Source organism: Oryza sativa, chromosome 3, assembly GCF_034140825.1.
Source record: "Oryza sativa Japonica Group chromosome 3, ASM3414082v1".
Lineage (NCBI taxonomy): Eukaryota > Viridiplantae > Streptophyta > Magnoliopsida > Poales > Poaceae > Oryza > Oryza sativa.
The window spans coordinates 8,384,333-8,400,855 of NC_089037.1; the positions used below are offsets into that span (position 1 = coordinate 8,384,333).

Below are 16,523 nucleotides of genomic sequence, written 5' to 3' on the forward strand. Positions count from 1 at the left end.
TTCGGCAATAATAAAAGGGGGTAGCGCACGAGACCTAAAAGTGGATGGATGCGGAGACAAAGGATTTAGACAGGTTCAGGCCCTCTCAATGAGAGGTAATACCCTACTCCTGTTTGGGGATTTGAATCCGCCGGGTGTGTATTGATCTGATGATCAGGTTATGTCATCTGCCCCCTAGAGGGCCTCCTGCCCACCTTATATAGGATGGGGGGCATGATTACAAGATAGAAACCTTAACCAATACGGTATCGGTTTCCTAAATCTACTTTACAATATTATCAAACCAGGACTTTAGGCCGTTCCGTAATATACAAGGAAACGTAATACCCGAGTCATGATCTATTACATATTCCATAGATATAAGTTATCCCCTATGACTAGTCGGATAACCATGCCGTATGGGTATGGGGTACCCACAATATCCACACATGGTAATATATATTAGAGGATATAAGGGCCCCTTTGAATCGTAGGATTGAAAAAACGGAGGAATAGGAAAAATATAGGATTCTGATAAGAATGCAAGTATAAAACAGAGGATTGCAAAACACAGGAAAAACACAGGAATGGCCGTTTGATTGGACCACAGGAAAAACGCAGGATTCAGATGAGAGAGATAGACTCAAGAGAAGTTTTCCAAGAAATTGGAGTGGATGTTAAATTTCCTACGTTTTTCCTCTAGAATCGTAGGAAAAGGAAAGTTTCCTACGTTTTTCCTTTTCTCATTCCTACAAATCAAAGGTATGAATAGTGTAGGATTTCAATTCCTTTGTTTTTCCTCCATTTATCCTCCAATTCAAATGGGGCCTAAAAATCTGAGGTGCTCTTCGATGATTCGAGGGATTCTGATGGGTGGCAGTTAGCTAGGCAAAAGTGAAGCATCATGGCCCATGAAGGGCGGCCATGGGCGTTAACAGTCATTAGTCCACTTAGTTTAGTCCTTTGCCGTTCCTTTCACCGTTGCTTCTCACAAGCGCCTACTTGGCTCGACCGATCGTTCGATCATCCACGACGTAATTGTGATTAGTTTTGGCTGTTTGACGTGTTGTTGCTGTGGTCATGGAGTGTACTGCAGCAAAGCAAGGACAGGGGGCGTTGCAAAAGTTGTACTGAAGTTGATTTTCAGGAATCCTGCGTTTGGACTTTGGAACCGGTCCCTCTCATGGTAATCACTAAAACCAGAAGTTCAGCACTCAACCGTGTCAATGGGACTCTAGAAAAAAAACAGGTGCAGAAAATAAGTATGTATCATGAACTCATGAATTCTAGTACTCTAGAAAAAGGTGTAGAAAATACTGAAAGTGGAACGTCTTTACGGCATGGTCGTGGTTAGGTCGATGCAGCAAAGTATTGATAATGAATTATTGCACCTTAGTTTTTACATCACACACCACAAAAGTCCATATAGACCAAGATAATAACTGTAGAAAACTATTACAGGCAGACGGTAATCCGTATAAAACATGGCAGATCGTTCTCGCAAGTCCAAATCGCCAATAAACCGATCCAAATCAGACAAGAAACACATAAATAAGCGTCAAATAAACCGGCGGTTAATCAGACCGCTCCATCCATCCAGAAGATGACACACGCATCAACACAAAACGAATCCAGGACGGCCGGATGCACGCTATCATTCGTGGGAGCAAGGTTAGCAAACAGAACAAATTAAGCGTGATCTCAACCAATCATTATTATTTGCACAGAAGAAAAGAAGCACGGATGAGCCGGTAGGATTAGGAAATGGTTGCTTTTGATGGCGAGACGAAAAGCAACGCAGCGGGAGTAGTATTCTCCAACGCAACGAATACCTGTGAATAACCTGTCACTGGAGTCCACTGACGAACACAGACAGAAACGGCATAATAATTGAAAAGCCATATGCCAGTTCTTTACTGAATTTTTTTCCCTCTTGCGGTTTCTGAAGGTTCTTCTATGTGGAAGATAGCGATGGCGTCGAGCCCACACGCGCCCATTCTGATCCTCATCCAGAGTGGTGGGCGGAGGCGATCGGGACAGGGTTTAATTTGCAGTTTCTTCTTATGATCTTATCCCGTCGTGGAGTGAGCAATCAGCTCGAGTTGTGTGCTTGTGTCCGTGATTCTGTCGCCGATGGGATTTGGGTTCGTTTCTTGTGGAAACTATCCTGATTCTGACCTGTTTTTGACATGATCAGGCAGGACGTCTCGGCACTACGTGCAGGCTAGCTCCAGCCAGGCGTCAGCTACCGCAAAACCATCAGAATCCGATGCGCGTACGTGTTCAAACGCAACTGATGTTCAGTATCATATCGAATTCGGCGGGATGTCTAGTGCAGTGGACACCTCTGACTTGGCTCTGCTGCAACCTTGATCCGTAAGAAAACACATGCACCTGCAGTCATTTTAGTAGCAGACAGTAGTATCTGCTTTTAACCTTGGTAAGTTAGTGTTAAGTCAAATAACCATGCATCAAGAAACGCTTTTCTTTTTTCACCAAACACATTGAGTGTAGTACGGAAACACGCGGCCTCCTACGGCGATGCCATCCGGCATTTTACAAGGGTAGGTTGGTGCCAAAAGCGTCGAGCTTGGCTGGATGCTATCGTCAGTTGGTCTCCTTACCAACTTGATTAGTAGTAGTACTAGTTTGATTTTGTCCTGGTTTGGTCGTTGATGGTGAACGAATTGGAATTATCCGCCTTACAAAAGAGCTGTAAGGATCTCGTGCGATTTGGTGAAGCTACGAGCAATTCCAGAATCTCCAATCATCAGGTCCCATGTGAAGAACCGAAAACCACTACAGTGACACGAAGAAACATTCCTTATTTCATCAGGAGGTACATAATCATTATACTACCATAATTCATGAATGGCTACGTGTCAGATATATGAGTTATATTAATCTGTGTAGGTCTAACTACGCCGAGCATTCACTCCAAAAAACTCCTATCTCTAACCTGAACAATTCAGAGAAACATCTTTTCTGATTCAGTGGTGATCCTGGCAGCGACTCTGTACCTGTCTACTGGTCTCAACTCTCATCTATGCTGCTTCATGAGAACTTTGGCCATTTTCAACAGTTCAGCAAAACTTGCTTGGTGAAGAGGAGAGGGGAGAAAACCCATATAGGCTGATGGTACACGGCCTGTTGGGCCAAATGAATTGGGCCTTTTTGGGCCGACCAAGTTTAGCCCATTTGCCACTTCCTCTCCCTCGCCCACCAACGAACAGGGGAAAACACAGCGAGACCTTCCCCGTCAATGTCCGCGTCCCCTTCCAAGGAGGGAGTTAGGGTTTAACTCCGACTGAACGATCCCCCCCGCCGGCCACCGCCCTCGCCGGCGTCGATCCGATACGGCGTGCGCCTGGTCGCTGCACCATGGGGTACCTGCAGGAGGCCAGGGAGAATCACGTCAAGAAGAAGGTCGAGGAAGGTGAGCCCCCGCATCCTTTGCCTGTTCAAGCTTCCGAATTCGTTGATTTGGGGGGTCTTGAGGTCTGCAAAATCGCCTGATAGTTGCGTAACGGGTGAGGTACTGACGAAAAATTGCGCTCCGCTGGTGTTGCTTGTTGAAATGGGAACACAATCCTGTGTGAAATGAGTCGTCAAACGAGGAGGTTAAGGAGGTTGGCTGCCGTTTGGCTGGCCGAACCTTGTAGACTTTAGTTGAGAAGTTATGTGATCTAGTGCTTGCCGGTATGGAAGCTGAATCATTAGTTGATTAAGCATGCCATTCAGATTTCATAGTTCATGTACATCTCTCCCAACTGGTTAACACTATCTGATGATGGTAACCGGTATATGCTGTAGTTAATTTGTTTACAGAATGTTGGATCTTGTGTGATGTTATTTATTCGTGTATCATTATATAGCTCGGTTTACTAAATATTATATTATGAGCACTCAAGTACATTCAAACTTGTGAGACAGCCCTGTAAAGAATTTGTTGCACTGAGCATCAGTCCTTTGATTTTTTTGAATCTTTAGGAGAACTTTCTTGTGAAAGACAAACTATATGCACAGACTGATTGACTGAACGAACTTTCCTTATAATGTTAGGAGCTGCTGAAGACTGCTGTACAGAATAATAAAGGAAGAACATTCAGAAAATTTGAACATGTGCCTTTTGTATTTCAAAAGAGTTTTCTCAATTAGTTGTTCTCTAGTGTTAGGTTAGAATATTGTACTTAAGGGGAAATTTTGTGCTTTGCTTGACAATATCCAAGTTTCTTGTACTTCACATCAGAGAGTTAATTTAGCCCATTCTATTTCACTTTTCAGCTTTGCGGAGCAAAATGAAGCAGAAGGCCCTTAAGGAGTGTGATTTCTACTGCTCAAAATATGCTGAGTGTGCTCGAGGTAGAACTTTTTCGGTGGTATGGCAATGCCGCAAACAAGCAAAAGAGTTGAATGATTGCCTTCATCAATTGTAAGTTGATCATTATATGCCAGTATCCTAATAGTAATTCAAGCGGTATTCCGGTTCGTGTTTGAACATTGTTGATTTTTGTACAAACCAGAGCTCCAGAGAGTTCCATAACATGCTATAAGAATATATAAGGAAAATTGTGCATGGAGCCTAATCACAGAAACTGATTAGCTACTTTGTACTGTTCATTCAGTAGATACTTATTGTTAAAAACATCCACGCACTAATATGAGCAGGGAAGTCTGCAAGATATTTGTCAACATCTTTACTCTCTAATCTGTACATATATGAGGGGCGAGGATTTCCATTGCTATCAAAAATATCTTCCACTATATGTTTAATCATTGTATGCTGTAGTCTGGCTGTTATTTCAAGTTAGGATCTAACTTATTGACCAATGAATACATCAGTATTTCCTGCAATATTACACTGACAGTAGGAACCAGGCTTATTTTGATTTTTATTTGGTCAGTCTTTATTTTGCTATGTAGTACATTGTTAGGGATTTGATGGAGTCAAGTTCAGTGAATTCTTTGTTTTAGAATCCCAGTCTAAAGCTACCTGTAACTGTACTAGCATCATCCTTTAGGAGCGTAGTGCTGAAAGTTATTTCTTTCAATGCATTTGGGAAATCTCTCTGTCAAGCATTTACTGTTACATTTTTTTTTCTGAAGATTTCCTGATGCTTTGCTTGTAGACTGGTATTGGCCAGTGCATGATAAATACACCGCGGTTCTTTTAGATGTAATAACCATGCTATATGTGTGTATGCTTGCAGCACAAATGATGCAGTCCTGGAAGAAATGAAGAAGGCTTACATGGTTGAGCAAGAGAGCAAGGAAAAGAACCAATAAGCATTATGCAATGGCCAATGGCCAATGGGTTTCTCCATGCTTGTACGTACATTGCTCCTTTTGGAATTTGTTAGTTGCTTATTAGTCATCTTAATTGATTTGATGCCGAGTTCCTGGAGACTTGAAAACATTGATTTTGTTCCACATGCATAATCTGGTATAACATCAAGGTCCCTATGCGAATAACCTTGTGTTCCCGTTCTAGCTACCATATGTTGTAATATTCGCCCAAATAGATAGCATATGAATGCAGAGAATGTGGTAAGCCTTCCTATATCATGTTCTTTAGGGTTAGTCATGTTTGCCATGATAGTATATTATCATGCCATAGCCCATAGAGTGGTCAGCTTGTTATTATATTAAAGGCATTAAGACTTATAAGTACAAACTTGTTAGATAAACATACAGAAAACTAACAAGCAATGGTAAACCACAAGTCCTCATCATCTTCCTCCTGAAAGATCAGACCCAGGGCCAACTGTTGTTGCCAATGAGGATGCTTCCAGCATGGCGTATGACTCAACCCTTTCATTCTGCAGAAACATTAGTGTATCATAGTCCAAGTCTGTCGGCAACATCTCTGGTGCCAGCACAGTGCCATTAGGGTACTGCAGGACTTGCCGCATGCTCGGCCGTGCACTAGGCAACGGCTGCAAGCAGAGGAGCCCCAGCTTCAGCACCAAGTTCGCCTCCTCGGCAACATACTCACTGCTGAGCCTGGGATCCACCACGTCAAGAATTTGTCCTCTGTTCCAGTTCTCAAGCACCCAATCCAGTAGCACGACCTGGTTGTCCTGGAGGTCATGTTCCAGAGGCCTTCGGCCACAGGCCACCTCCAAAAGAAACATCCCAAAGGCAAAAACATCAGTAGCTGGTGATGCCTTCCCTGTGCGGAGAAGCTAAGGGGATAGGTAACCCATTGTGCCTACAATATGTGTAGTCCTTGGGTTGGTGCCATGGTCGTACAACCTTGCAAGGCCGAAGTCGCCCAAGCATCCATTCATCTCATTGTTGAGAAGCACGTTATTTGCCTTGATGTCTCGATGTACAACGACTTGTTCCCATTCCTCATGGAGGTACAATAAGCCAGATGCAATCCCTTTGATGATGTGAAACCTTAGGTTCCAGTCTAGAACAGGATTGTTCTTGTCATGTAAGTGCTTGTCGAGGCTACCATTTGACATGTATTCATAGACCAAGAGAAGTTCACCCTTGCGTCGGCAATAGCCAAGTAGCTGAACTAGATTCTTGTGCCGAAGGCGCCCCATGCTGACAACCTCTGCAATGAATTCCTTCACCCCTTGCCTAGAGTCATGTGACACTCTCTTCACCGCAATCTCTGAGTTAGAGTTGGATACAGAGAGAACTCCTCTGTACACTCTCCCGAATCCTCCAATTCCAAGCAAACGCTTGCTCCCAAACCCTTGTGTGGCATCGAACAGATCTTTGTAAGAAAACCTTTGTGGTCCAAACTCAACCTTCCAATCTTCTCTCAGCTCGGCATGCCTAAACCATCTCTTGACAATCATGAACCCCACAAGAAGCAATCCAATGACAAGAGCAGCCGTGGCTATCGGCAGCACAACCACCAAAATTTCAGATCGATGGTGCCTCTGCTCTAGTTTTGGCAACACAGGCAGCTTAGATGGGTTGAGAGCAGGGGCAGCTCCATTCAAGCTGAAACTCCAGCCAAGAACATAATGGTAGGCAATGGAGAGGCCTGTCGCCGACGAGAATCCGATGTAGGCAATATCCTCCACTACCCTCGATAGGTCGAGGCCGGTTGGGAGCAGAGGTTTCTTGGGCTTGGACACACCCAATGGAGCTAGCGTCACATTCAGAACCATGGCCTGCCCATTGTAGTCCACCCACACCTGCATGGCCTTGCGGCTTATCAGTGTCAAGTTCATGAACGCGCCGGTGCTGTCATCATAGTAGCCGGCGGTGTGGGACTGTATGAATTGCAGGCTGTTCACGTCAATGCCGACATGGTTGCTGTCTATGTCGTGGAGCTCCGGGCTGAGGACGGTGTCGAGCTCGACGGCAAAGACGTGGTTGCTCGCCTTGCCATTGTCGCTGATGTTCATGAGACCCAAGTGCTGCGCCCCTGTGGTGGCCGAGAGGTTCTTGCTGGGCGCGACCAGGAACGCGAGGCCGTGGTCGCTTAGCTCCGCATGCTCGGAGACGATGGCGAACACGAAGGTGGCAGAGAAGGATGCAGTAGCGCTGCTGTTCGGCGTCAAGTGGAAACTGACAGGAGTAGGATAGAAGGCGTGGCCTTTGATGTGCTTGTCGTTGGTGAGCTTGAGCAGGCCACTCGGCGTCACGGCGGCGGCGCCATCGAGGCTGAGGTTTGCTCCGGCGAAGCCTTCGAAGGCGAACTGGTTTTCGCTAGCAGATGGCGCCACCAGCTTGATGCAGTGGAAGACAGTGAGTACAAGGAAGCTGGAGATGGGCCTGATGATCACCATGGCTACCGTGACGCATGAGCCAGGGCAGAGCTCTCAAATTTTGTCACTTCCGTCTTCAGTGGTTGGGTGAAGTTTCTGAACAAGCAGCTTTGTGGCTTGGTCTTCATCCAAGTCAATTCAATACTAATGCATCATCATCAGAAACAGTACCCTGCTAGAAAGGACAGAGGGAGAAACAAGGATGCCGTAGTAGTGAGATAGTCAGACTACTGGGTACCAAATTTCTAGGGGATAGGTTTACTAGTGGAGTAGTGGTCTAATTGCTTTGCCGGCCGGCCACGATCCGTCAACATTTGACTCGTTCGACAACCTTGCGTGGTGAGAAGGAGGTGTTTGTTTACTAGTCTGTGCATCTGTGGTCACTCAAGTTCCTTGGTTTCAACTCAAAACACATTGTATATTATGCTTGTCATTCATAGAGATATACACTGTACACTAAGAATCAGACTCCGGATGTTTCCCATGCGAAAGCAAAGTCTTGATTTGTACTCCTATAAAACTTCCATGTCTACCACGAATCCAGTCTACCAGGAATTTTGCTGTCCATTACAGATTTACAGTACAATTTTCCATTAGCGCCACTAGTACTACTACAATCATACTCCTACATCATTTGTAGTAAATATCATCTGTCAACACAAAACCATATTATCACCTTCCTCCCGAGAGAGTACTAGACATAGTACCGATGCTTGATGACGATGTCATTGCGTATGACATAGCATCTGGGTTAAGCCCCTTGTTCTTCAGCAGAGTCGCCATGCTGAAGCCCATTTGCGCTGCCCTCAGTTCCGGGAAATCGCTGTCGCCGTTGAGGTACTGCACAACCTGACGCATGCTCGGCCTTGCACTAGCCAGTGGATGCGAGCAAAGCAGGCCAAGCTTGAGCACAAGCTCAACCTCCTCCTCGGCATAGCCATTTCTGAGCCTTGGATCAACTGTTTCCATGATTGAACCGCTGCGCCAATAGTCGAGCACCCAATCGACAAGCACCATAGGAGCTTCCTGCTCAACAGGCCTACGCCCACATGTAACCTCGAGAAGGAATGCGCCAAATGCGAATACATCTGTATATGGTGTAGCTTTGGCGCGGTGTCCAAGCTCAGGAGCTAGGTAACCCATTGTGCCAACTACATGAGTGGTGTTTGGTTCAGTACCATGGTCATATAATCTTGCAAGTCCAAAATCGCCCAACCGACCGTTCATCTCAGCATCGAGCAGTACGTTGCTGGCTTTGATGTCTCGGTGGATGACTACTTTCTCCCAATCTTCGTGGAGGTACAACAAACCTGATGCGACGCCTTTGATTATCTGAAGCCTTCGAGCCCATTCTAGAGTAGGTTTGTCTTGATCATATAAATACTTGTCGAGACTACCCATCGGCATGTAATCATAAACCAGAAGGAGCTCTCCCTTTCTTCGACAATAATCGAGCAATTGCACGACATTGCGATGCCTTAGGCGACCAAGGCTCACAACCTCAGCAACAAACTCTTTCATCCCTTGCCTTGACTCATGTGAAATCCGCTTCACCGCAACCATCATCTTAGACTTTGGAAGCATGCCCATGTACACCTTCCCAAATCCTCCCATCCCAAGCAACTGGCTCTCTTTAAAACCCTCGGTAGCATAGAACAAATCCTTGTATGAAAAGCGATGTGTCCCGAAGGGAACATCCCAATCCTCACGCAACTCAGCAAACTTAGCCCGCTGTTTTGCTACGGCAATAGCCATTGCGGCTGATGCTAGAACAAGCACCAGAGATACAATGGGCAGAACAATCACTAGGACCTGTGATCGGCGCTCGCTGATCATAAGTGGCAAAGCCGGCAGAATGGAAATGTTGAGAGGTGGGGCTGTGCCATTCATCTTGAAGCTCCATCCAAGCACATAATGGTGTGAGAAGATTATCCCTGTCGACGACGAGAAACCAACATATGCCGGTTCAGTGACCACTGCTGAGAGATTGACAATGGTGGAGATCAGAGGTTTCTTGGGCTTGGTTATCTCAACGGGAGCCATGGTCACGTTGAGCTCCATGGTCAGGCCATCGTAGTCTATCCACACTTGCATCGCCTTGCGACTAATCAAGCTCAGGTTGCGGAACAATCCCATGTCCTCGTCGTCGTAGTAACCGGCGGTTGCGGCTTCGATGGAGGTAAGGCTGTTGATGTCGACACCGACATGGTTGTCGTCGATGTCCTGGAACTCCCCGTTCAGTACGGTGTCGAGCTCGACGGCGAAGAGGTGGTTGCTCGCGTTGCCATTGTCTCCGGCGTTGACGAGGCCCAGGAAGTGACCAGGCAGGGCCGTGGATAAGTTCTTGCTCGGGGAGATGAAGAACGCCATGCCCTGGCTGCTCACGTCGGCGTACTGGCCAACGATGGCGAAGACGAACGCCGTGGAGAAGGACATCACGGCGGCGCTCCTCCCGTCACGCGAGCCGTGGAAGCGCAGAGGAGTCGGGTAGGACGCGTGCCCTTTCATCACCATGGAGCCGTTGGTCAGCATGAGCAGGCCGCCCGGCGCGACCGCGGCCATGCCGTCGAGGGAGAGGTTCGCGGCGGAGAAGCCATTGAAGGTGAACCCCGCGCCGTCGGCCAAGGCGGCCACGATGGCTAGGTGACTGAGTTTGAGAAGCAGCAGAAGTGAGCTTGCAGAATTCAGACGCATGGCTTGAGATTGATGTTCAGAAATGGATGGGAGATTTCAGAGAGTTCAGATTGATGGTGAATATATTGCTCGCCGCTCTACTTGTGCAGTCTCCTACTCTTCAGTCTTCACCAGACCAGGCACAGGAGCGACACATCTGCACTGGCGTATTACTTCTGCAGCTTCCACCAACTCGTCTAGTCTTCGTGCCCAGGGATGGTGATTTGGATGATTCCCTTCAAGCGACGGATAGTAACATTCCTTGGCTAGAAGGTCATCATTTCCAATCGGTTGTTGTAGATTTCCAATCTGTTGCTGGACACACACTAGTACTATTTCGAAATAGTTACACTTTGTAAATTTTGACCAAGAATTAGCCAGATTATAAGTATATTTAGTGCATAAAAAAGTTACACCAATAGATTCATCCTTCAAAGAGCTTTCATGAAACATTGGTTTTGTAGATATTATGAATAAATTTTATGCACAGTCAGTAATCAAAGTCTTGTCTTAAAGACTTCATTTTTTAAAAATAAAATACGTCCTATAATTTTCTATGGTGGGAGTACACTGTATTTTTACGCGACGTGAGAGATTGAATTTATCGGCTTCAGTAAGATCAAGAGGACTATCATTGATCAGCCGCAGATATTGCACCAATTATTTCCTTTAGACATATACTACGTCCATGCAGTTATGGTATTCCGTGTCCAATATTTGATCGTCCATCTTATTTGAAAAAATTATATTTTTTTTAAAAAAGCCACACATAAAGTACTATTTATATTTTGTCATGTAATTACAATAAAAATGCTAATAATATTCTTTTCAAATAAGACGGACGGTTAAACGTTAGACACGGAAACCCACAACTGCATTTATATTGGGACATAGGTATACTCCATCCATCCCATTATAGCTGCAGCTATAATTCCATGTATAACGTTTGACCGTTTGTCTTATTTAAAAAATTTATGAAAATATTTGAAAAGTTAAGTCACGTATAAAGTATTATTCATATTTTATCATCTAATAACAATAAAAATACCAATCATAAAAATATTTCAAATAAAACGGATGGTTAAAGTTAGACACTAAAACCCACAATTGCATTTATTATGGAACGGAGGGAGTACTTCAGTACTTCAATGTCAGAAGTTGGGTTTTTATACTTCAATGTCAGGAGTTGGGTTTTTATAGTAAAGATGATATACCACCCTGCTTGATCAGAACATAGACGTTGGAGTGACCCAACGAGCTAATAGGAAAGTATATCCTGTCAAATTTATTATGCGGAATGAGAAGTGCAGATAAAAGCCTCCAAGAATCAGAATTCGCAAGAAACCGTTTCTGCCGTTGTTGTTTTTTGATTGGAACTACTGCCGTTGCACACGAACAAGACCCTTGTTACTCCAGTTCTTTGTTGACCAGGCCAGGCCAGGCCAGATCTTACCTGGGTCGAATGCAATTCGAGATGTTAAGGCATATAACGGCCTATTGGAAGGCCCACATAGCCCTATGCCCCGAGCAAGCAAAGGAGCAACCGTGTAATATTCAGGGGAATAAGTTCACTTTGGGTCTCTCTATTTGTCGCCCAGTTTGATTTTCGTCCCTTGATAGCAAAACCGGGTACAACAGGTCCCCCAACTTACGAAACCGTTTAAATAAGGTCCATCGGCAGTATTTGACCCCGTTTTTGGCTGAGGTGGCGCTTACGTGGCTAATTTGACTCGGTCTTCATCTGACGTGGCATTGACGTGGAAATTCGATCCGAAAAATATTAAAACATATGGGGCCCACATATCAGTTCACACACACAATAATAGAAAAAATGGTGGGGCCCACGTGGACCCCACCTATCATCCTCACTATCCCTTCTCTTTATCCCATCTCTCTCCCTCTTCTCTCCAGCGGAGCGACGGGGAGGAGTGGCGGCGACCGGAGTGGGGCGGGGAAGGAGCGGCGGCGGCCTAATTGTGGCGGGCAAGGAGCGGAGGCCGCCAGAGTGGGGCGGGGAGGAGCGGGCCGGGCACCCGGCGGCGACGGCCCCCGCACCCGCGACCTTCCTCGCCGGCACGGCGATCCATGGGTCCCCCGCCGCCGCGTCGCAGAGCCAGAGCACGACGGAGCCAGAGCACGGCGGCGCGTCGGGGAGCCAGAGCACGGCGGTGTGTCGGGGAGCCAGAGCACGGCAGCGCATCGGGGAGCCAGAGCACGGCGACGCGTCGGGGACAAAGGGGCGCGTGATGGTGCCGTCCGGGTGGAAGAAGGGGAAGCTCCTCGCTCCGGCGGGCGGCCGCTGACGAGCTTGGTGACAGTGGAGAAGAGAGGGGCGACAGCGAGGTATATTCTCCTCTCTCCCCTCCCTCTTTCTCCAGATCCGCGCACCGCTCCGCTGCTGCCGGCAGTGTCGACGAGCGTGAGGAGGCGACGGTGGTGGAGGCTGGTTGCGGCGAAGGGCGTGCGCCTCTCCCTCTCCTGTCGGCGCCGCCGCGTGCCGCCTCTCTCCATCGCGCCTGAGAGAGGAAAGGGGAGAGAGATGAAGAAAGGGGAGAGAGGAGGAAGAAGGGGAGGTGTGAGGATGACATGTGGGGCCCACGTGGGTCCCACCATTTTCTTTATTAATTTATGTGTGAAACTGACATGTGGGTCCCACAGGGTTTATTATTTTTCTTTGATCAAATTGCCACGTAAGCACCACGTCAGATGAAGACCGAGTCAAATTAGCCACGTAGGGACTCGTTTGCCCGGTTTTCGTAAGTTGGGGGATGGGTCGTACCTGGTTTTGCGGTTCAGGGACAAAAATCAGACTTCACGACAAATACAGAGACCTAAAGTGAACTATATTCAGGTCACCGACCTGCACAGTCTCTAGTCTACACTCTGGCCACTGATGGCCCATGTCTACCGTATGGAAGAGGATCATCTGACGTTACTGTTCACCGTGACTGGCATATAGTTCCCCACCACTCTCGAACCCACATATCAGTCACCAAGTCAGTATGAAGTTACGTCAGAGGATCTCAATCCGTATCGCTCGCCGGGGAATGCGGCTCCACAGCCGGCAAAGACAACCTAACATGCCGCTTGGCTCCATGTTCTTTGGAGATTTTGATACGGGCTAGCCGAAGTGCCGAGCAGTGGGAGGCATATAGGGTAGAGTAGTTGAGTAGGGAGATGGTTCTCGTCGTCGTCGGGCGACAAGCCGGGCAGGCAGGGTTGGTGACTCCCGTGGACAACATCAATGGCGCCAATGATTTTCCAAAATTGTTAATTGCCGCAAGTGGAAGGTCGAGGTCGACACACTCAAATCAGGATTTTTTTCTTTTGCCCGCCCAGCGACGAAGCTAGTCGACCATAGCGTAGGCTTTAATTGCTTCTTTTGTCGTTGCTTCTTTTGTGCCTCATCCTCCTCTTATCTTAGTGAGAGTTGCCTAATCCTTTTCACTCTCCCAACAGATTTAGCATGGCACACTATGCCAGGAAACTGCAAAAGAAAAGGAGTGGTCGTGACCAATCAGACAGACAGTTACCAGTAGCCCTCAACAGTTTTTTTGGCTGGAAATGAAGGAAATTCAGAGAGTTTGTGACCAGTCACTCAGTCAGTTATTACACTACTACCCACAAGTTCCTTTTGGGATGGAACTGCGACAAATTCGGAGTCTATCATCGATGGCCAGTCAGGTACTATACTACTCTGGTCGACAGATTTCTCATGGCTGGAACTGCAAGTCTACAACAAATTCTGGGTGTCTGTGACTCAGCCACAGAAAGCAGATAACCACGGCCTGGGCCAAAAGGCAGTTAGCACTGTAGTACGCTGTAGCTCAAGGGGGTCCGATGAAAGCTGCCTGTCCGGCTGTCCCCAAGCCGCTTTGGCTCCCGGTTGGTGAACCCAACCACGAGGCCATCAGCCCATCACTCATCAGATCAAGAGAAGCCGCCCGCCCGCCCGTCCGTCCGTCCCGATGACACATCTAACCACAAAAGCCTTTTCGTGTCACCTATGCTTAGCTCCTCGCCTTTCTGACGCGACGGGGAACTAAAGAGCTTTTAAAGGCGAGGACGGCGAGATACACACACAGGAGAAGAAAGCGAGCTAAGCTAAGATTAGCTCTCGTGTATGGTGTGCGTGTGACCCCCGCGCGTGTGTGCAGTGTGCGGGGCCGGTGTATGTCGCCGTCGATCGATGGATGTGCCGGCGGCAAATGATCATCCGTTCCCGTGCCGTCGTGTACGTTCCTTTTCGAGATGAGCTTGGGGATGAAGGAAGGGTAAATGGAAAGGGCTACGGCGAAGATCAAGGAAACTTGATTGGACTTTGGAGGGGCGTCAACTCAGAGTTAGGCCGGTTCCTAGTTCCTACCACCCCTTGAGGCCTTGAGAATAGTTTAACCTAGGAGAATTTAAAAGTACATGGGTTGAGATGGGTACAGCTTAGTTTATCAACAGGGTGGGAGGACCGTCGTTAGGGAGGGTCTCATTAAGGTAGTGTGTTTCTTATGATGATTTGTTTGGGCATGTGATAAATAAATAAAGAGGAAAAAACATGGTGTTGGAGAAAGTGTTTTTTCTTTCAATTGGTTAGATTGGTTGAAGGAGAAATTACGTCACACCAAGCTAGGAACTACTAGGAGAACCTTCTAGAAAAGAAGTGCGCATAGTTTTTAATCTTTTGTGAGGACAAGTGTATATAGAAAATATTGATACTTCAGTTGCCAACTTGACTTGGTCCTTAAGAATTTTCCACTTTTCAGTTAAGAATTTCATAAAATTCAACTCAAATATCAACATCCAGATCAGTAATGTGGCATTTCACCTAGCAAACTTTAAAACTTCGGAGAAAGCACGTGTACTGTTGTGATGGTGGGGTCGTGGTCTCGTAGATGCATGACCATCCACTAAGATTTAAATCATGCCGCCTACGAATATTGTTCACGTAAAATTGTGCTTTTAAAAGATATAGTGGGTTCCGGTCAACAAAAAAAAAGATATAGTGGGGGCCAACAATATGTAATTGGTTTTTGTTTTTGTTTTTGAGCGTGTGTTATTGAGCACACTCGCATAAGTGTGAGTATGGTGTGTGTGGTGATGCGCGCGCACGTTTTCAATGTAATCGGGGAAAAAAAATGAAAACTTTGATCATTCCAATTTCCGAAGGCATGGCACTATGCGGTAGCATCGTGTTAACGGAAGATGAGCTAACCCGCAAGGTTTTTCCCCTAAATAAATTCCTATGGCCAATTTTCTTTGAATCAAAGGGGGCCTTAGTGGTGTGGATGATGAGAATGGACCAAAGGTCAACAAAATTGGTACTTTGTGACATCTTGTCTCATAGGCTCGTTTGCTATTGCATATGTTTAAGGTGCCCATTAATTAGCTAGTGTGAGATGGGTGGTGGTCCTGTCCTTTGATGATATTACATCCACCCTTTGTTCTGAGTCTATTGCTCTCATTTCCACTCATTTTTCTCTCGTAAAAGTCTCCCTGTTGTAGCCATTTTGGAGTCCTTCCATCATTTTTAGAATACCCACGCTGTACTCTCTCTCTCTCTCTCTCTCTCTCTCTCTCTCTCTCTCTCTCATTTTCGTTTTTATTGTTTTTGTTCATGTGATTCTTATATGAAAACGTTTGCTTTACGTTCATGCCATTCGACCGTCCCTCTTGTTTATAAAATCGGCCCTGAATTCGATATCGGTAACTAAACACGGAAGAACATCATACAAGATCAAAACTTGATGATGATATCTATGCACGATATTTAGATCGAGTTCAGTCGAAACCTACATCTTCATAGCACTAATTATGGACGATGATTTTCAAACTAGCATATTACAATATATCCAGGTATCACAACCATCGATCGGCTCAGTCGTCGGCTAGTCGTTTCCACACCTATGTTACTGTCACTACGTGGATATAACATGTATGCTTTTCTATTTGCGAGAAGACTTATGACAGGGTCCGACTCAACTTCTATCCTATCCTTATTACAATTCCAAGTTCTAATTTGTAATTGATTGCATATTCATACTAAACACAAACTCTATCTTATCTTTTAGAAAGAATAAAAGAAATGTTTCTCATATGAACCCACTCATAATATATACTCCCTCCATCCAAAATGAATATTTC

General features: G+C 46.2%; 1 protein-coding gene and 1 pseudogene across 1 annotated transcript; one reads left to right on the forward strand and one right to left on the reverse strand.

Annotated features, from left to right (window-relative positions):
- Positions 1-3,243: 3,243 nt before the first annotated feature.
- On the forward strand, positions 3,244-5,539 carry LOC4332303 (uncharacterized). The gene is made up of 3 exons (XM_015777739.3): positions 3,244-3,415; positions 4,264-4,411; positions 5,190-5,539. The coding sequence occupies exons 1-3, from the start codon at positions 3,361-3,363 to the stop codon at positions 5,263-5,265; spliced, it is 279 nt and encodes a 92-aa protein (XP_015633225.1). The 5' UTR covers positions 3,244-3,360; the 3' UTR covers positions 5,266-5,539.
- A 47-nt stretch (positions 5,540-5,586) lies between these two features.
- LOC4332304 (uncharacterized) lies at positions 5,587-10,773 on the reverse strand (annotated as a pseudogene).
- Between the last annotated feature and the right edge of the window lie 5,750 nt (positions 10,774-16,523).